This window comes from Emydura macquarii, unplaced genomic scaffold (assembly GCF_026122565.2).
Source record: "Emydura macquarii macquarii isolate MOO-44397 ecotype Brisbane River unplaced genomic scaffold, CSIRO-AGI_Emac_v2 contig_2676, whole genome shotgun sequence".
NCBI classification, from domain to species: domain Eukaryota; kingdom Metazoa; phylum Chordata; order Testudines; family Chelidae; genus Emydura; species Emydura macquarii.
This window is the reverse complement of record NW_027132813.1, coordinates 31,791,760-31,813,308: the sequence shown is the minus strand read 5'-3', so window position 1 is coordinate 31,813,308 and position 21,549 is coordinate 31,791,760. Positions and strand designations below refer to the sequence as shown.

The 21,549-nt window shown below is 40.6% G+C and overlaps 1 protein-coding gene across 2 annotated transcripts in view; it reads left to right on the top strand.

Annotated features, from left to right (window-relative positions):
- PSME4 (proteasome activator subunit 4) overlaps positions 1 to 21,549 on the top strand; it is a 158,882-nt gene that overhangs the window by 50,584 nt on the left and 86,749 nt on the right. For both annotated transcript variants that reach the window (XM_067565144.1, XM_067565143.1), the window contains 10 exons: positions 396 to 661; positions 8,266 to 8,452; positions 10,699 to 10,788; positions 12,517 to 12,581; positions 12,905 to 13,055; positions 15,718 to 15,816; positions 16,295 to 16,364; positions 16,952 to 17,019; positions 17,621 to 17,836; positions 20,798 to 20,955. In XM_067565144.1, coding sequence (XP_067421245.1) covers positions 396 to 661; positions 8,266 to 8,452; positions 10,699 to 10,788; positions 12,517 to 12,581; positions 12,905 to 13,055; positions 15,718 to 15,816; positions 16,295 to 16,364; positions 16,952 to 17,019; positions 17,621 to 17,836; positions 20,798 to 20,955 — 1,370 coding nt within the window. The remainder of the gene's footprint in view (positions 1 to 395; positions 662 to 8,265; positions 8,453 to 10,698; positions 10,789 to 12,516; positions 12,582 to 12,904; positions 13,056 to 15,717; positions 15,817 to 16,294; positions 16,365 to 16,951; positions 17,020 to 17,620; positions 17,837 to 20,797; positions 20,956 to 21,549) is intronic.

The following is a 21,549-nucleotide window of genomic DNA, read 5'->3' as shown; positions in this document are numbered from 1 at the left end:
AATATCCCCATAAATGTGAATGTGCAGAGGGTATGCTTGAAGATCTCCAGTTACTGGTAAGTAATCTTCATTTATTTGATTTTTTTCCCCTAGAGCTATTTAGTAATTGTACAAAGTATATAAACATGTGTTTTAAATGTTAATAGAATGATTAGGAATGACATGTACAGAGTAGCTTGTAATGTTCTATGAACTGAATTCTCTCTGTGAACTCTGAACATTTAAATTTACTATATTCCTGCGGTTCTGATCCATTTTGTAGTTGAGTAACTGTCCTGAAGTTAACACAGCTTATTTTTGAGTTCCTGGTGTAGGAAGGACAGATCAAGTTTTGCCACTGTCCTCACTGCTAATTACTTGAAATTGATTGTTACGTCTGGTTATGTATCTAACAGAACAAGCTGATGAAACTACTTCAAAGGTTACCAAGTAGTGTTGTTAGAAGACTGCATCGTGAACGTTACAAAAAGAAGACTTGGCTAACTCCTGTGCCTGATAGCCATAAACTTACGGATCAAGATGTTACAGACTTTGTAGAATGCATTATTCAGCCTGTCCTTCTGGCTATGTTTAGTAAAACTGGAAGCCTAGAAGCTGCTCAAGCCCTACAAAATCTTGCACTAATGCGTCCTGAGTTAGTAATTCCACCTGTTCTTGAAAAGTAAGTTATAATGTAACAATGAAGAAAAATTACTGCAAATAGAAGTCCAGGGCTTGCCCCCCCAGCAGCCATAGTGAGTCACAGACGTATTTCCTTGGTGCAGGGCTGGAGAAGTCGATCGTACACCACACCCCTCCCTGCAGCTATGTTAGTTGGGTGTTGCCATGTAAAGGAGGAAGCACTTTTTAGTATTTGTGCTTGGCTGCTCCCTGGCTGCTGGAATGGCTTTTGGGGCTGTTGCTAGCTAGCATAAATCAGGATAGCCTTCAGGATTTATATATTTATAATGTATAGTTTATGATGGAGACTGGCACCAGATGGTTTCAGGATCAACTGTAAATCAATTTTGTACCCCTTATCCCTGAGCTGTGCTGAGCTCTCTTTGTCACAGCTCATAAGCTGGGCCAAAGTTTAAATAATTAAACTTAATGCTATTTGAGTAACAAAAAGTGTGTAATATATTGCATATTTATATTCATTTTTCAATTTTCTTTGACAAATGATACATTCTTCTTCAAGTGCTTGCTCATGTTGATTCCAAGTAGATGTGCGTGTACTGTGTGCACAATTCACTGGAAAGTTTTCCCTCAGAAATACCCACAGAGTCCGCCCTGGTGCCCCCTGGAGTCACACCACTATGGCGCTCTGTATAGGGTCTGACTGTCCATCTTCTCAGTTCCTTCTTACTGCCGTAAGGGTCGCTGGAACTTTGCTACTCTTGCCTAGAAAGTGCTTCCCTCATGTCTTGTTTTCTTAAGTATCTGTAAATAGTTTGAATGGTTCATTTGATAGTTATAGTTGATTAGTTATGTACCCCGCTTAGCGGGTTGTTAGCTCTCCTTCCTTCCGGGGACGGGACATGCCTGGTTTTAAGTCCTGTGGGTCCTGCTTGAAGCCTATGCCCAGGAACAACCCACACTTGGCCTGTCTGAGGTGTCTGGGGGAGTCTCATCTAAAAGAGAAGTGCAAGATCTGCAGAAGTTTCAAGCCTAGGACTCAAAAGGAACACAGCCAACGCTTAAAGTTCCTACTAATGTAGGCCATCCTTTGACCTGCAGAACAGAGAGCAGGCTCATTGGCGTCGGTGAGGAGTGCCCCGGCTGGTGCGAAAGAGCCTGTGGCAAGAAAGGAAATGGCGCTGATGAAGCCTCTGCACTGTCAGGCGTCCCCAGCACCAAAGGAGCCATGGTACCAACAAACCTCCCTGGCACTGAGGGGCCCAGCATGCTCTGAGAAGCGGCACCGCTCTCATTCCCTGGGGCCGCAGAAGAGGAGCAGGGACAGAGGGTGCTCTCTGACGCCTAAGTCCAGGCCTGCGGAGGCTACCAGGGTGCGACCCATGCCGGGACACCTGAGCCCCCAGCCCTCGACCTTGCCACCATTGACTCTGCACCAGAGAAGAGCTTTGTCAAGTTCAGTTCCTGTGATCTCCCCGTGTGGGGAGGGGAAGGAGGATATCCAGCTTCCCTCCACTCCAGAGACATTTGAGGCGGCCAGGGAACTTATCTACGAGAGAGCTCCACCACCATCTAGCCGCCCTCTGGTGCCATCCAGGAGCAAACCAGCCATGATGGCTAGGTTAAGATCCCCACGGCGCCACTCATCAACTCCGCCTAGCACCGCTTCTCCATGGTCGCCGAGGAGCGAACAGATCTCATCTGACTCAGAGGCAGAGTCGTATTGCCTCATGGAGGAGCCGGCACTACAGCAGGCACTGCGGACGGGAGATGCAGCCCTTTGTGGTACTGTGGGCCCTGCAGTGGCAGATGCCATCTCAGAAGCCTTTTTGGATCCCGTGGATGTACCATCAGGCCCAGGGGTCCCTGTCAGCGAGATCCCAATCGCTTGCGTCAGGAGCAAGAGCGTGACCTTCCCACTCAGTGGCAAGTGCTGCGCGCGGCACCGTAGCGAGCTCGGAGCCCAGCACGGAGGATGAAGAGCTGGTACTGGATCTGTCAGGAGCACAGGATCTGGGTGTCAGAACATCATCCTCACCACTGGATGAGGCGGTGACGGGAGCCCTGCCTGCCCCAGTTCCGGATGACAGCAGAGCGCACTAGGGGCTGTTCTGCAGGGTTGTGCAGAATATGGGCCTGCAGGCTGAGCAGGCTGTCGAGAGAGTGGACCCTGTGGTGGACATATTAACACCTGAGGGTCCTTCTAGGATAGCACTCCCTCTAATTAAGACCATCAAGGACAACACCTCAGCCTTGTGGCAAACACCCACCTCTCTGGCCCCAATGGCCAAAAGAGTGGAAAGGAAATACTTTCTTCCCTCTAAGGGGCATGAGCACTTTTATACACACCCGCTCCTGGGGTCGCTTGTAGTGGCAGCTGCTAATGAGAGAGAACACCAGGGGCAGCAAGATCCCATCCCGAAGGCAAAAGAGGCTAAGAAATTGGACCTCTTCAGGAGGAAAGTATATTCCACCAGAGGGCTCTAACTTCAGATAACTAACCAGCAGGCTATCCTAAGTAGATACACCTTCAACTCATGGTTGTCTCTGGAAAAATTTGCAGACTCACTGCTTCCTGACTCCAAGATAGAGTTTGTGGGACAGATGAAATAAGGCAAAGCGGTGTCGAAAGCTTTACTGCAGGCAGCTCTGGACAGTGCGGTTGCGGCCACGAAAGTGATGTCATCCGGGGTGGCAATGATATGGAGCTCTTGGCGCCAAGCTTCGTGTCTCCCGCACAAAGTGCATATCACCATCCAGGACCTCCCATTTGAGGATCCAGCCCTTTTTTCCTCTCAGACTAATGAAAAGCTGCATAGTCTAAAGAACTCCCGAGCCACTCTAAAATCCTTGGGGCTTCATAAACCAGCTCTGCAGAGGAGACCATTCAGACCACAACCCATGTCCCACTTCTACCAGGGCTCATCCAGACAGGATTCGAGTCGCCGAAGTGGTAGAAGCAGTAATAGACGAAGGCCCCAAAATCGACTTTCCAGCAGGAGCTCTAGTCAACTGAGATAGTCCTTGGGGGGCAAACAGAACTTTTGAGGACACGCCTGAGGATGGTGTAACACTCAGTTCCATGGATCCACCCTTCGTGTTTTCACACTGTTTATCCCATTTTCACAGTGCATGGTCCCAAATCACATTGGACCAGTGGGTCCTTCACACTGTGAAACAGGGATATTTTCACCAGTTTCTCTCTCACCCCCTCTCTTCCTCCCTTCCTTTCCCTGGCCCTCTTCAAGGATCCCTGTCACAAGCAACTCCTTCAGAAGAAGGTGCAGGCACACCTAGAAGTTGGAGTGGTGGAAGAGGTCCCTCGGGATCTCAGAGGGAAGGGGTTTTACGCCTTCTATTTCCTAATCCCGAAAGGCAAGGGAGGTTGATATTTCATTTCAATCTTCATTTCAGTGAGATTTCATATGGTTACCCTGGCCTTGATTATCCCATCCCTGGATCTGGGCGATTGGCACGCCACCCTCGACTTGAAGGTCGCATATTTCCATGTGGCCATCTTTCTGGGTCACAGGAAATTCCTTCAGTTTATTGTCGGTCAAGCGCACTACCAATTCACAGTCATGCTCTTCGGCCTCTCAGTGGCTTCCCGCATGTTCACCAAGTGTATGGCGGTGGTAGTGGTATTCTTGAGGAAGAGAGGAGTGCAGGTGTTTCCCTACCTCAACGACTGGTTAATCAAGGGATGAACCAGAGCTCAGGTAGAAGCAGACATTACGTTCATTAGGACCACGTTCAACAGATTGGAATTTATCCTTAATGTCCAAAAGTTGACTTTGATACCCACCAGGCGAATAGAGATTATTGGAGCAGTGCTGGATGCAGATCTAGCTAGAGGGGTGGCACTGCCGCCACTCCTCCTCCGCCTCCGCCCCCCCCTCCACCCGCGCATCTCGCTTTTATGCAGACCCTCTGCAGACCCTCATAGGGAACCTGAGGCTGTATCTGCACACGGTGGCCCGGAACTGCCTGAAATTGTTAGGGTACATGGCGGCATGTTCTTATGTGGTATTGCATCTCAGGCCCCTGCAGAGCTGGTTAGCGACAGTGTACTGGCAAGCCTGTCATAGCTTAGACAGTATAGTTCCCTCCTCCCCCCCAATCAGTCCTGGAATCCCTGACCTAGTGGTACGACCCAAACAATGTATGCATGGGAGTCCCCTTTTCGGCACCGCAACTATCGGTATGTCTTGTGACAGAAGCCTCAGCGATGGGCTGGGGAGCCCACATGGGACAGTTAAGAATGAAAGGTCATAGGTCCCAGTCAGAGCTCCTACTTTATATCAGCATGAGAGAACTGAGGGCAGTATGGCTGACCTGTCAGGCCTTCCGAGATCATCTGGAAGGCAAGGTGATATCGGTCCTTACAGACAACATGACAGTGATGTTTTATATAAATAGACAGGGTGGAGTTTGCTCCTCTCCCATGTGTCGCGAAACCCTCAAACTTTGAGACTTATGCATCGCTCGATCAATGCACCTGGAGGCTTCATACCTGCCAGGGGCCCAGAACACGTTGGCAGATAACCTCAGCAGGTCTTTTCTCACCAAATGGTCCATCTGTCCGGACGTGTTGAACGCCATCTTCCAGAGGTGGGGAATTCCCCAGGTAGACCTGTTTGCCACAAGGTCCAACAGGAAGTGCCTTCAATTTTGCTCTTTTCAGAAGCAGGCGCTCCTAGAAGTCGGTGGTCGATAGTGGATGCCTTCCTCCTCTCATGGACTGGTCAGCTGTTCTACGCTTTTCCACCTACCCTGCTCATTCTCAGGGTTCTGCGAAAGATCAAACAGGACAGGGCATGAGAGATCCTGATAGCTGCTCAACCTCTCCGTAGACAACCCAGTCACCCTTCCACTACTGCCAGACTTGATTACGCAGGATCACAGGACACTTCTCCTCCCCAACCTCAGATCCCTTCACCTCATGGCCTGTAAGCTCCATGGTTAAATCCTCTGGAGCTCGCATACTCTGAGCCAGTGAGGGAGGTGCCCTTAGGCAGTAGAAAGCCCTCCATAAGGGCTACCTACCTGGCTAAATGGAAAAGGTTCTCGGCATGGGTCACCAAAAGGGGCATCCAAGCTCAATCGGCTCCAATCCCCGCGTTCCTGGATTACTTGTTGCACCTAAAACAGCTGAGCCTAGCGCAATCATCAATTAAGATACACCTGGCAGCGATTTCAGCCTTCCACCCGGAGGTGGCAGGCAGCTTGGTTTTTGCTAACGTGATGGTATCGCGGTTCCTGAAGGGCCTAGACAGACTGTATCCTCCTACTTACCAACTGGTCCCTCCATGGGATCTCAACCTTGTTTTCTACAATTGACAAGACCTCCATTTGAGCCTCTCATATCATGCTTCCTGTTATATTTATCCTGGAAAATGGCATTTCTAGTAACCATCACTTCGGCCAGGAGGGTCTCCGAACTCAGGGCACTCACATCGGAGCTGCTGTATACTGTGTTTTTTAAGGATAAAGTTCAGCTCTGTCCCCACCCAGCATTTCTGCCGAAGGTGGTGTTCCAATTTCACATAAACCAGGATATCTTCCTTCCAGTCTTCTACTCGAAGCCACATGCTAACAGTCAGGAACGTCAGGAGGTCATTAGCCTTCTACACAGAGAGAACCAAACCATTGAGAAAGGCCACCCAGCTTTTCGTGGTGCTGGCAGGAAGAATAAAAGGTCTTCCGGTCTTCCCAGATAATTTCTTTTTGGATTGCCTCATGCATCAGGACCTGCTATGACTTGACGAAGTGCTGGCTCCATGGCCCATTCAACGAGAGACCAGGCCTTGTCGGCAGCCTATCTGGCCCAAGTTCCGTTTCAGGACATCTGCAGAGCGGCCACATGGTCCACCATCCATACTTTTGCTGCTCATTATGCGATCACTCGACAGGCCAGAGATGATGCTGCATTTGGCAGAGCAGTGCTCTAGTCTGTAGTTCTCTGAGCTCCAACCCCAACTCCTTAGTCTGGCTGGGGAATCTCCTACTTGGAATTGACATGAGCAAGCACACGAAGAAGAAAAGACGGTTACTTACCTGTAACTGGTGTTCTTCGAGATGTGTTGCTGATGTCTATTCCAAGACTCACCTGCCTATCCCTCTGTCAGAGCCAACTGGCAAGAAGGAACTAAGGAGGCAGAGGGTCGGCAGGCGCTTATATAGAGCGCAATTGTGGTGCGAGTCCAGTGGGCACCAGAGCTGATCCTGTGGGTACTTCTGAGGGAAAACTTTCCAGCGAACTGTGCACGCTGCTCGCGCACATCTACTTGGAATGGACATGAGCAACACATCTCGAAGAACACCAGTTACAGGTAAGTAGCCGTCTTTTGTATTGTTACAGGAAAGTTAGAAATTAGTATTTTGTTGCCTTTGATTTTACAAGGAAACTGCAAAAATAAGCACTTATCTGGAATACTTTAGGATCCCAACTATAATTAAAATTAAATATAAAAATCAAATTAACTCCAAGCTACAGTTTACTGGCAACAATATAATCCTATTCTTATAATTTCTCCCAAAACAATATTAATTGTAGAACCATTGCACCATCCCCTTCCTGAGGAAATAATTGAACTTTCCAGTGTCTGAAAATTTAACCTCCCACATTCCATATCTTACACTGACTCAAGTGTATATAAAAACTTATTTACTTGCTACATTTGTTGTATAAAAAAATAACATAACTGCTCTTCTAAGTAAGGCAGCAGTGGTAAAGTATTTGTTCTGAGTTAGGGATGATTGCATAATTGAATGGTGTAGCATAATAAGGCTTATAATGCTAAATGCTATTGCCTCAGTACACTTAATGCAATGCTCTGCTCTGTGTAGGCACATCTGAGACTTGTAATTTAGTGTGTTTTGAATGAAAGTGCAAATGTGACATGGTGACTCAGTCTGTACTTGAACTGTAGATTAACCTGTCATGACAATAATAGGAACTATTTCACAATCCTCATTATATGGGGTGCTAAAAAAGTGCCTGGTATAAAAAGGCACAGGACAGGTAAAAATTCAACTCCAGTATGTTATTTGTGTAATAAGTGTGAGCTTTGATTTTTAGCAAGATGTCTTGCAATACAGGGCCTTTTAATGGGTTAAAACAAAACTCTTAAATGTTATATCTTTATTTAATTTTGATATTTAGAGACAATAAAGACCAAGATTTTGTTCTGCGTAATAATTTTTGAAATCCATAAGGATCTCATATTTTAAATACGCCTGAACCATTTATATTGATAGTATTTTAATAATACGGGCTTCTTTGACTGACCCATAGCACCTGTAGTTGTCAGTCTTTAGTTTTTGTTTTGTTTTTAATTTTATAGCCCTGGATCTAGTCCAGACAATATACTGGAATCTCCCATAATTTATTCAACAATAATTCTGTAGGACACTGGTGGTGAACAGTACTGCTTAGATGAGAGAAGCATGTTTTAAAAGAAGGGAATTATTAAATTTACTGTGCAAAAAAGTACAACAAAAGGTTTGACTCATTGGATATTTTCTAAAAGGAAACATTTTAAACTGACATAGTATTAGTTATGTAGTTTCTTCAAGTGTAGTTTTTCTTTTAGAAGTTTTAAAATTGTAGCTGTTTTAATTTGGCTTTGTTTTCAACTTGTGTAGAACATACCCTGCACTAGAGACATTAACAGAACCTCATCAGCTCACAGCTACTTTAAGCTGTGTAATTGGAGTAGCTCGTAGCCTGGTGTCTGGGGGCAAATGGTTTCCTGAAGGTCCAACACACATGCTACCTCTATTGATGAGAGCATTGCCCGGTGTGGATCCAAATGACTTTAGCAAATGCATGGTGAGTTATAAATCTGAAATTTTGCTAAAATGTAACTGACTATATAAGGTTACTCTGAAGGTTCTTTAATATTGATTTCAAAGTAAATGGTTCTTATATTTCCAGAGAATTCTACATCACTCTTCATATTAAGGTTCCATTTATAAAAGATTAATAGATGCTATAAACATATTACAGATACGAACAGTATGTGCTCATAGATGGTTATAAGTTCATCAGTACAAAGGACTGGATTACTGGAGAAGGGCAAATATTAGTGCCCTTATAAAAAGGGGAAATAAAAAAGGGAATAAGGACAACCCGGAGAATTAGAGAGCAGTCATCTTAACTTCAGTACCCAGAAAATAATGGAGCAAATAATTAAGCAGTCAGCTTGCAAACAAACACCTAAGAAGATAAGGTGAGAAGTAACAGTCAGCATGGATTTGTCAAGAACAAATCATGTTAAACCAACCTAATAGCTTTCTTTGACAGGATAACAAGTCTTGTGGATGGGGAAGCAGTAGATGTGGTATATCTTGATTTTAGAAAGGCTTTTGTTATTGTCTTGCATGACCGTCTCATAAATAAACTAGGGAAATACAACCGAGATGGAGCTACTATAAGGGGTGTGGTGCATAACTTGTTGGAAAACCATTCCCAGAGAATAATTATCAGTGGTTCACATTCAAGCTGGAAGGGCATATCGAGTGGAGTCCTGCAGGGTCCAGTTCTGGATCTAGTTCTGTTTAATATCTTCATCAATGATTTAGAGAATGGCATAGAGAGTACACTTATAATGTTTGCAGATGATATTAAGCTGAGAGGAGTTGCAAGTGCTTTAATTATAATTAATATAATTAAATTCAAAATGATCTGGACAAACTGGAGAAACGGTCTGAAGTAAATAGGATGGACAAATGCAAAGTATTTCCCTTAGGAAGGAACAATCAGTTGCACACATACAAAATGAGAAATGACTGCCTAGGAAGGAGTACTGCAGAAAGGAGTCTGGGGGTCATAGTGGATCACAAACTAAATATGAGTCAACAGTATAACAATGTTGCAAAAAAACCAAACATAATTCTGGGATGTATTATCAGGAGTGTTGTAAGCAAGACATGAGACGTAATTTTTCTTTTCTACTCTGCGCCAATTAGGCCTCAGCTGGAGTATTGTGTCCAAATTGATGTGGACAAATTGGAGAAAGTCCAGAAGAAAGCAACAAAAATGATTAAAGGTCTAGAACACATGACCTATTAGGGAAGATTGAAAAAATTGGATTTGTTTAGCCTGGAGAAGAGAAGACTGAAGAGGATTATGATAACAGTTTTCAATTACGTAAAAAGTTGTTATAAGGAAGAGGAAGAAAAATTGTTTTCTTTAACTTCTGAGGATGGGACAAGAAAAAGTGGGCTTAAATTGCAGCATGAGAGGTTTAGGTTGGACATTAGGGAAAAACTTCCTGTCAGGGTACTTAAGCAACTGGAATAAATTGCCTAGGAAGCTTGTGGAAAGTCCATCATTGGAGATTTTTAAGAGCAGGTTAGACAAATACCTGTCAGGGATAGTCTAGATAATACTTAGTTCTGCCTTGAGTGCAGAGGACTGAACTAGAAGATCTCTTGAGGTCCCTTCTAATCAATCCTACATGTCTATGATTATTACCCGCACTAACTAGATTAAAATTGGCACAGATACCTCTAGCTGCATTACAATTGCACCTTAATTTGTAGTGTAGACATATCCTAAGGGTCTGATCTAAAGCTCATTGAAGTCAATGGAAAGATTCTTGCTGACTGATTCTTGCTGGCATTGGATCAGGTTGTAAGTGCCCATATTTTATGGAACTCATGCTGATCAGATATTTAAGCAATGTATACTTGACACCTAATGATGTTGCATTCATGTTTTGATGCATCTTTCAATGTAGGATGCTTACACATATTTTATATTTTAGGTTGGAAGTCTTTTTTCCTTAAAAATCTATAGCTGAATTATACAAAATTAAAATTTTAGTAAAATAATCATATTTTCTGTACTGATTTTGGTTGTAAGCAGTACAGAAGTTTTCTACTTAGAATGAAAGACAGTACAGAAAGTTTCAAAAACAATTAATTACTCATTTTTTACAGAAAGTTTGTAAAGATTTCCTGATCTAATTAATGCCTCAAGCTTTAAATCCTATAGATTGTTTTAAATCTCATAAACTTTTAACATGTATAACATGATAATATGCATTGAAATACATTTGCAACTCTTAACAGATCACATTCCAGTTTATTGCAACGTTTTCTACTCTGGTGCCTTTAGTAGATTGTTCATCTGTGCTGCAAGAGAGAGATGATCTCACAGAGGTAAGAATGCTTTCTAGACACAAAATATAAACTACAAAGTACTGTTTACCCTTCTAGTACAATAGTGATCTATCTACCGGAATATAATTTAACTGCCTTCATGTACAAGTGTGTTACCAGGAATCGTAGAGGGACATCTTGAGAATGTGGTCCTGCATAGTTAAAAATAACATACTTCTTATTACCAATAGCTTAATAAAAGATAAATATTTTTAAAAATACTAATTCTTTTCACTGTTTTAAGTTTACTGAACTATCTGAACAATAGAAATTTGATCTCTTTTCACTTTTCAGTTAGCATACATTAGAAAGTATTGCAGTGTTTGGAGATATTTTAAATCCAAACTGTATTTGATACTTTAAAAAAAAAAAAACAGAGCCTTCAGTTAGTATTAGGTTTTGTAAAACCACATGCTAAAGCTCCTTTAGCATTTTTACAATAAATTAAGCAAGCATGCATATGACCAGAAACTTGTTAATGAGATATATCACCTCTCATTTCTAGTTCAAATCTGACCCAGTTTGGCATTGACTAAAATTAATAATTTGGAAGTTTGGTAGGCTTTTGGGAAGAAGTTTGAACATTGAGTTCCCACTATTGACATTTGCAAATCCAAAACTTGAAATGTATTTCTTTATTTTCTTTAAATTATTTTTTAAGAAGCACCTTACTGCTTTTTTTTTGGTCAGTTTTCTCAGTTTTGAACTCTTGAAGGAAATGACCTTTTTTGCATGTGATCGTTTCAATTAATTCATCCTAAAATGCACCACATAAATTGGGGGACTTTCTCCCGTTCACTTCTGGTGGATATGTGGGACCCTTGTCCAAAACCATTCCTTCCCCAGGCACTGATCTCAACACTGCTCCTCTCTCCATTTGGGCACTGTCCTTCCTTCCTTAATCTGCTTCCCCTGAGCACTGTCACCGTTCAGCACCCCACCTGGAAACAGCTCCCTGCTCTTCTCCCCCATGTCCCACTCTTTTGGTTCTGTGACTCCCCACTTAATGTTGAATAGAGGAAAGGATTGGGTAGGAGCTACTTCTGAGTCAGCTCCTCTCCTTGTCCCCACTTCTTTGCTTGTCCCACAATTCCTGTGCTTGACACAAGCATTACAAGCCAGGGTGCAGATAGAGTCTGTAGTGGAGCAGTGGCCTCTGCTAGTGGCAGCTGAAACTGCAGTTAAAAACTTGCAGTTTAGTCTCTCAATAGTGGCCCTTTGTGGCTATATTCAGAACTGCACCATCAATTACAGCTCAGGCAGAAAGCTGCCAGAGACTTCTCATTCAGAGGCCAATTTTAATGCCATAAAATCGTAACACCCATGAAAATATAGCAAGAATTTGCACCTAGAGTTCCTAGAGGACAGATGTTAACATAAAAAAATCTATCATCACAGTTAGCACTAATTGACATCCTTAGGGCCAAGGATTTAATGGCTATGGAGACTGAACTACTTTCACCTTGAGAGGTTAAGCCGCATGATTGTGGGGCCAGGCATGCTGGCAGGACAGTATTAAGAAGATTGGACTGTGGCTCCCTAAAGCGTACTTGGACTGTAGATAAAAACAGATTGCAATGCTAATTTCTCTAGTCTACTGATCCAAGTGCTAAACTTACTTAAAAGTATTTATTTTTAAAAAGGTAGTAATTTAGAGAATATAAATATATATTTAATTAAGAAAGTTAAACATTCAGAATCTTTCTTATTTATGTTGGAAAACTGTAGATGGAGAGAGAATTGTGCTCTGCTACTGCTGAATTTGAAGATTTTGTTCTGCAGTTTATGGACAGGTGAGTGTATATCAGGGGTTCTCAAACTCTTTTTGCTGGGACCCCTTTGAAAATATTTCAGGCTGTGATGTCCTTCCCCTCCCCCAAAATGATGACACCCCCTCCCCCCAATGCCCTGCCATCCTTACCAGCATGCACCGGGACTGGCAGCTTGTGACACTCCTCCTCCCCCCCCCCCCCCGGGTAATAATCTCACAACCCCCTGAGGGGTCATGACCCCCAGTTTGAGAACCCTTGGTGTATATAGACTCCAGCATGAAAATCTTAAAAGTAAGTTTCTTTTTTATTCATTTACTAAATTTTGATTTGTTCCAATTGTGTAGATGTTTTGGACTCATAGAAAGCAGCACACTAGAACAAACTAGAGAGGAGACTGAAACTGAGAAGATGACTCATCTAGAGAGTTTAGTGGAATTAGGTCTCTCTTCCACTTTCAGTACAATCCTCACTCAGTGTTCAAAAGAGATATTTAAGGTATGTGGAACTTTGTACAGAAAAAAGAAAATGTTAACCTTTGGTTCATTTTCAGTTTTGTACAAGGGAGGTTTGTTCTTCCTGTGATAGTAAAGCACTTGTACATCTGATGATTCTTCCTCCCTTCGTAATAGCCCCATAGTTCTCGTTTGATGAGAACTTGGAAGAGAAGAGCTAAATACTTCATGATGTCTGCTTTGCCAGATACTACAGTCATCTGCACCAGTAGAAAACTCTTAGCTAAAACATACTCTAAAGTGTACGCTCTTAGTGTAAGAGATAATAAAATAGTAGTAGAGGTCAATTTGTAGAGCCCTCTGCAGATAAAAAATGTATATCAGCGTCCAATCCGCAAATATGGTCTGCAGATATAAAAAGGTTGTCTGCAGATTTGCAGAGCTCTAAATACAAAATTTGGATCCGCATCCCTTCGTGATCCGCAAACATGATCCCCAGATACAAAAAAGATATCCAAAGATTTGCAGGGCTCTATCAATTTGATTTAACAAGATTCCCCCTTTGTCTGCTAGAGGTGACTATTGAAGTCCCAGATGTTTCCTTCTCTCCACCAGAGGTTTGAAATTGCTTATTATTGCAGCCTCTCTGCTCACCAGTGTTTATAAGCAGAGTCCTTCTCTGAATCTTACAGTAAAAACCCTGGCCTTGTGATATTTAAATCAGTTGTTCCCAACCTTTTCTCTGCTGTGGCACACCTTGATACCTTTAATTATTTTGAGGCACACCACCATATAGACTCCAAATGAACTGATGAATATTCATGAGCCAATCCAGCACTCTTCAAGTAGTTTTTTTCAAAAAATTCTGTGGTGCGCCTGCTCAGGCCTGACGGCACACCAGTGTGCCACGGCTCACCAGTTGGGAGACATTGATTTAAATAACAGCTCATGTGTGTTTGGACACTTAGCATGCAAAAATTAAGCTGCTTCATCACACATTCATGAAATATAGTAGTGTGTGTGTGTCTTCTTTTGGTTTAATATAAATCTTTTAAGTGTTGTTGCTGTTATAAAGTGTTAATTTGTATATCTTCCAATTGAATGGGTTAATTTTATCTAATTTGTTCTGCAGACAGGTTGACAGTTATGCTCTTTTCTTTAAAATGTCGCTTAGCAAAATGTTTGAGACTCTTTCCCTCTGTGGGTCTAGCTTTGGAGGATGGAGGAAAAATAAAGAAGATTGTATATTGGTATAGGAACTAAACCTCCAGTTTGCAAACTTTTCTGAAAAGCCAAGGTGGAGGCATGGAAAGGAGGTGCTCCAGAATTGGCCCAGGAGCACTGCCAGGATCTGGCTCCTTTCACCCAACATGGTGGCACAAAAATGTGTGTTTTTGGCCACTCAGTTGTGAGAGAGGAGGTGAGAGCCTACCACAGAGGCAGTGGGATACTTCCCTGAAGGATTTTGTGCCTTATTTGATGAAAGCTTTTTTTCTACTGTTTCTTTTCGGAAGGCCTCGCAAAGCTGGATTGGATATTATTGACTTCCACTGCTAACCAGCCATAGGTCTCTGATTTCCTCTAACTGTCTTCATTCCCAGAAGTACATTTGCCCATATTGAGGGCACTGTCTCAGTATGGCATCATCTGGGGCACTGCTTGTGTGTATTTTCTTCTGCCCTCAGTGTCATCAGGCCTCTGACTTTTATTAATGAGAAAATACAACCTTAGAAAAAAATTAATCAAACACTTAAAAATATTGCCAAGCTTAATACAAGAAGAGCTACTTGTATTTGAAGTATTTTCAGTGGTGATACCTACCCTTTGTTTTAAGCTGTTGCAGCAAAATTTCTTTCCTGTGAGCTTCTGTTTTTCTTATGTGGTAACAAAATGAAAGTTAATTGGGAGAAAAAGTTCTCAGACTGTGAACCCCATTGCCCCAAAGATATTGCCATATTGTAGCATCCTTATCTTCCAATACAATGCAACCACTGAACTTGACATAGGCTCCAGAGGCTTTCTGTAACAAGCCAGCCAGGCCACACAAGCAAAGAACCATGCAGGATTTTCTCTCAGACCCTGTCTACACTTACCTCCGAGATTCGGTGGCAGTCGACGGGAGTTACGCAAGCTATGCAAAAAACTTGCTTAACTCCCGTTGACTTCTCTGTTCCTCTTCTGCTTGCCGTCTTCACTGCACTGCGCCGATGGGAACCGCGTTCCCATCGATGGAGCACTATGCCACTTGTGAAGGTGGTCTTAGTACGTTGATTTCTGGATCGACTGAGCAGGTCTTCACTGACCGCTCAGTTGATCCAGAGAAATCAATCTGACGGCGGCGACTTTGTTGCCGTCAGTGTAGCCGTAGCCACAGTCAGTAAATTGCTGTCTTTTTTTTTTTTTTTTTCCCACTCAACAACATCAATAACTAAAACTAATTAAAGGGGTGACATCTCTATACTAAACTTTCAAGCATTCTGAGTATTTAAAATGATTCTGCAAAATTTCCATTTCTGATTTTCCAGGTCCATGTTTGTTCTGCTTTAATTTGATGTGTGCTTTTGATAGTAACATTTTACAGAATAACCATGATTTGCCACACATATGCACCGACTCTATTCATATACGCAGTACTGCAATGGATTGCTCTGTTCAAGAGATGGTTGATTGAGATAAATTATTTTCCTCTTCTGTATTCCACTTAGGCTGCCTTGGAGAAAGTTTTTAACTTTGCTGTTTCAAATATATTTGAGACAAGAGTTGCTGGTCGGATGGTTGCTGACATGTGCCGGGCTGCAGTAAAAGTGAGAGAGAGAGCACTTTTATTTCACTGGGACTTTAATTTAAATATAAGACTATTACTACTTATTAAACCTGTATTACTTGTGCAGAGAACTTTAAAAGTGTTTGGAAATTTAGGTTTTTCTTACAATCTGTTTGTAATTATCCTACTTAAAACGTTATAGTTGTAAATGGGATGAAAATGTAACAGGTTAAATAGTTTGTAAGTATAATTTAAAATCCATAAGACTGCAAGTTTAGAGATGTAATTTGTGTTGCGCTTTACATACATCATTATGCTTGTAGAGAGTTAAAAGTATGTAGTCAAACTTGAACTATTGAAAAGTTTAGGTTGAATAACAGAGCCAGAGCTGAGCAAGGCCATGATCTTATTTCTTTACTAGTCTGTTGTAAATAATGCTGTGAGATGATGCTGATTATTCTTCACATTTATCGCCATAAGATCTTGTTTAAATTGATTCTTTATGACAATGTTTTCAGTGCTGCCCTGAGGAATCTCTGAAGCTCTTTGTGCCCCATTGCTGCAGTGTTATAACTCATCTTACCATCAGTAAGTTGAGAAGATTTCTAATTGTATTCCACTAGCCTCATACAGGATGGAGTTTTGCTGATCTAAAACTTAGAATTGGTATTTTAAAATAAGCATCTATTCCTTGGAGAATATTCTGTTTTCTTTTATAAATTAAAGTCATCTGACTGATAGGAAAAGAATAATTGAGAAGAGACTGCTTTTATTAGGATGTGTGTAGAAAGATTCTGTTTATAAACAAATTCTAAAGAAATGTGGTTCCCAAATGCCATTTCAAATATATACTAAAAAACTTCTCATCTGCCATGTTTAATAAAAGCATGTACAAGAATATATTTGACGTTCTGATTCCTGAGTTAGTACTAAATGAATGCATTTACTTTTTGATGAACACACTGGCTACGTTGGGGTCTGGGTGGGCGGGAATTAAATATGAATTTTGAAGGTTGGGGGTGGTTAAACATTCATAAACATAAGATTTTGGATGTGAATGGCAGAGCTTATTTGTAACACTCAAGTGGGTTTAACTTGTGAAATCGGAAAACCTTCAGTTATGAATATTTAACTTCCATATAATAACAATAGGGCTTAACACTTTTGCTCTTTAGATGATGATGTCTTGCATGATGAGGAGCTAGATAAGGAGCTACTCTGGAACCTTCAGCTTTTGTCAGAGGTATTGCAAAGAATGTTAAGTTAAATTCTGGTTTTCTCTTTGCATGTCTGTTCCATAGTTGACTCATCTTTAGTACCATTGAAGAAAAAAAGTAGTTCATTTTTGCTATTGCATTACTATACTTAAAGTGTGTATATGATATTTCATATAGTCTTTTTCCTAAAAGACTACAGAATTAAGCAAGATTGGGTAATTTATGATGTATATTACAGAAAAGGAATGTTTTAATTATATGGCAAATAAATTTAAAGACTTTGGTTCTAGTACAATAATGGACAGGGAAAGAAATTGTGCAAGAGAAGATATATATTTTAAAATGAAACTTGAAGAGATCCATCAGTGAAGGCAGAAATCTTGCACATGATGGAGGTTGGACAGCACTGGGATTTGGGGAGCCTATAGAGTTGTGAGTTGCTTTAGCAGTAGTCAAGTTGATGTTATTTCATGTAGCAGCAGAAGTGGATGTTTCAATACAAATCTCATGGAACGCTACTTTAAGAGTTAGTTTTTTATACCAGATACTATGGACTCGTGTTGAACTTTATTATCCTGTGCTACGTTGGTTATATTTACTTTTTAATGTTTCTACCCTTTATATTAGATCACTCGAGTGGATGGAAAGAAGTTGCTGCCATACAGAGAGCAGCTTGTGAAGATTCTGCAGCGAACCCTACATTTAACCTGTAAGCAGGGTTACATTCTGTCTTGTAACCTACTGCACCATCTTCTTCGTTCTACTACACTTATCTACCCCACAGAATACTGCAGTGTGCCAGGTGGCTTTGACAAGCCTCTTTCTGAATACTTTCCTATCAAGGCAAGGATTTTCATTTATTTAGGATTAGAGGTTTTTACAACCTTTTTTAAAAATGGTTTTACTCTATTTTATTTGTTTTTATTTCAAGTTTTACCAACACAGTGAATATGGAAAGTGTAATTGAAAGATGCTTTAAACTTTGAAACCTGCATTGCAAATTAGTAGGTATATTAACTAAAATAAACTTATGCTGGTAGTAGAAAAGATTAATACAGAATATTATGTTAAATATCTTAATGACATGGAACACAGTATTGCAATTTATGATGAGCTGACTTGAGACCTGACAATCGTGAGATGCAGTGGTACAAATTGCTGTTAACTTTAAAGCTGAGCAGCAAAGTTTTGGGTTCCTAAACATTCCACCTACCCTCTTTTTATGGTTTTTTTTTTTGTTTTGTTTTGTTTTTTTTAAGTCTAGACCTAGAAAATATTAACATACTTTGGGAAACCATATCAACTATCATTATCTCACCTCCATATCTGAGGAGCCAGATTTTCAGCCCTTCTTGGTTCCATTTCCCCACAAATGGGGACATATGATTTTATGAACAGTGGAAAATGTATGCAAAATGAGTAACTATGAACATAGGTTTTTTAAGAATCTGATTCTCCACTGACTTGCCCTTTGTTTTGTTGTTGTACCAATAGAAAATGACTGTGAAACATGACAGTTTTAAAAAAGGATCAGAACAGAGAAATATTACAGAAATATTTTAGGAGCGATATTTAAAGAAAAATAATCAGAATAATAAATGTACAGTGAAATTACACTGTCACTCATGTAATTCAGTTAAAATATAAATAGAAGCAGAAATAGTAACAAAATAGTTAACAAAACATTAAACATTAAATTGCAACTTGAATAATTTGCTGGCCTGCTGGTTTTTATTCTCCTTGTATTGATATACCTATATGCAAAATACAAGTTGTCAGCTGGTCGTCAGGTTACTGAGGGAGCCTTTTCCACTAGTAAAATTATATTTTACTAATCAGTTTCTTTTGAGAAACTCAAAAATAGCAGTAGATGTCATCTTCATTGGTGGAAGCTAGTGCTGTTTTGTTGGGTATATTTGTATGAAAATCAAGTCATGTAGCTTTTTATCACTCATTACCTCCATTTTATGAATGCCTCAAAAAAAGAATATACCTGTTCTTCTGAATACTTGTCCTGAAACTGAGGAGAAACTCCAGTACTTCAGAGTTAATAATGCATACCACACACTTTCTAAACAGCCACTTTATTGCAACTGCTAATTGTCAAAAAATCTATCATAAGCTTCTTAAAATATTTGTTTCTATCTTAACTTGTCATTCTACAAAGTAATATCCATGAAGACTTGGTTATTTTTCCAAAGATGACACATAACAGCAAGCTCTTGTTTAAAAAAAAAAAAAAAAAAAGGCCAATCCCTGTAATGTTAACTTTCCTCCCTGTACTTTTCTAATTGTTAACCAAACTAAAAGTTTTAGAAGTAATATGGTAAGATTATATTCTTAACTAACTGCATAAAGATAGGCAAGAACTGGAGATAAAGAGGGTGTTTGTGATGAGTTGCCAAGGATATGACTGTTAGTTGATTTAGAGTTCTTGCCATCATAGGCAGATATCAGCAGATGTCTGTGAATTAATAATAGGTACTTGGAGGAAAGACAGGCGTTTAAGTATGTTGATTCTGTACCATGTCTAAACTCTGTCTAGAAGTCACAAAATAACAAGAACCTTTCTAACTCAGGTATGAGTTGCTGCAGCACAAAATTCTTGTAATCAGTCGAGCAATCCCAAAATGTGTGAATGCCAAACTTAACTGCAGAACCTTCCTCCAAATCTGAGAAACAAGCTGCTGAGCCTTTTGAGGATTTTTATCTTGATTGCATCTGACACTGGTTCCTTTATTAAACATACAGACCTGTTATGACCTAAAATTAAGTACAATATAAAGACTATTTGCTCTATGTGAAATGGGGGTGGGTGGGGTGGAGGGTGGCATTGAATTTGGGATACTTGTTGGAAAGTCTTAGTCAAGAGGACAGAAACAATATGAGCATAGAGCCTGAACTAACCTCTTGTTCCTATCAGTGGTTTCTCCAGAAAAGTACGGAGCTGAATTGGAGAAGCAATTTGAGGAAGCTTGTCCTGTTGTGTATTGTGTAGCTCTTCTGCAGGTGGATGGTCTAAGTTTTAGGTTGTAAACTTTTAGTGTTAGGGACTGTGTTTATACAGTGCCTACCACAATGGGACCTACTCCATGACTGGGGCTCTTGGGTTCTACAAAATTCTCAGTGTACACTGGCTGACAGCAGTCCATCTTTTATGTTAACATGACTATCACTTATATGCATTTGATAACTTCCTTGACTAAAATCTAGATAATTAGAATTGGTGACCTCAGATGACCTTAATTTCTCCAAACTGTACACAACATTACTGCACTACAAGGGAATTCATATAAGTTTTTTTGTAAACTATTAGGCTGAATTTTGATGACCTGTGACAGGAAAGTCAAACTTCAAGTTGGTTTTAATTAATGCATGAATATATCACATTTTATGATTGTTTTAAAAGAGTGAGTGATTAAAAACTGATGAAATAGGCTAACCTTTTGGTGACCTCTTATGGAAAGGTAAAAAGTCAGAGTTAGAATTTGGGGTATTTCATATATCTGTGATCCATAATTTAAGGACTGTGTCAAATGGCAAGAGTCTACCTCAGTGGGAACATGCCGGTTATTCCTTGGCGAGCATATCTTTTATATTCCAGATTTTTGTTGCAGATTTCATATTGTTCTTTGGTTGCTAACTAGATTGGAGTATAAATTTAACTTATTGAACTGGCAATTATTTTTACTGATAGGTAGTCTTATATTTGGAAGTTATGTTATTCACATCTTTTAACTTTTAATGAATATTGGCTTCATGTTTTGCTAAGGGGAAATGTCTTTTTGTTTTTTGTTCTTCTAGGACTGGGGTAAACCAGGTGACTTGTGGAACCTCAATATCCAATGGCATGTTCCTTCGTCTGAGGAAATAGCATTTGCCTATTACTTACTGGATTCTTTTCTTCAGCCAGAGCTCACAAAGCTAGAGCACTATGCAAATGGAAAACAAGAAATGTCCAGGTCAGTAGTATCATGTGGGACACACTAGGTGATTGTATCCATCTGCATTAGTAGCTGCACTTTGCATTGCTTATGTCCAAATTGCACAGGCACTGAAAAATTAAAAAAAGATACAATAAAGGATAATGAAGAAGCTTTGGTGATGTTACTCCATGTAACTTTTTTCCTGAGATCTGTAAGGCACCTGTAAGTTTTGAGAACTCTGGGCATTTTGGTGGATGCCCCTTGCTTTAAATTTGTGACAGATCTTTTTTAACTATAGTCAGAAACATCACACTTCAAAAGTCCCTGAACATAGGGGTCTTTGTACCAATATAATCTTCCTAAAAGACTAAAGAACCTGAACATGGTTGTTTTATAACTCATAGGTAGTATTCTGTGGACAAGGCAAGTCCTAATTTTTTAGTGGTGTCCTACATAAAGACTGACATGTGAGGCCCCTCCAGCTCTCTGCCACCCTGTGAGCAGGCTCTCTCATCTCCATATATCCATGACAATCATTGGCTGCCTCTTACCTGCTCCTATCATCATCTCTTCACAGAACTCCAGCCAAAAATATATTTTTAAAAGGAGTCAACAAGAGTGGGAAACTAA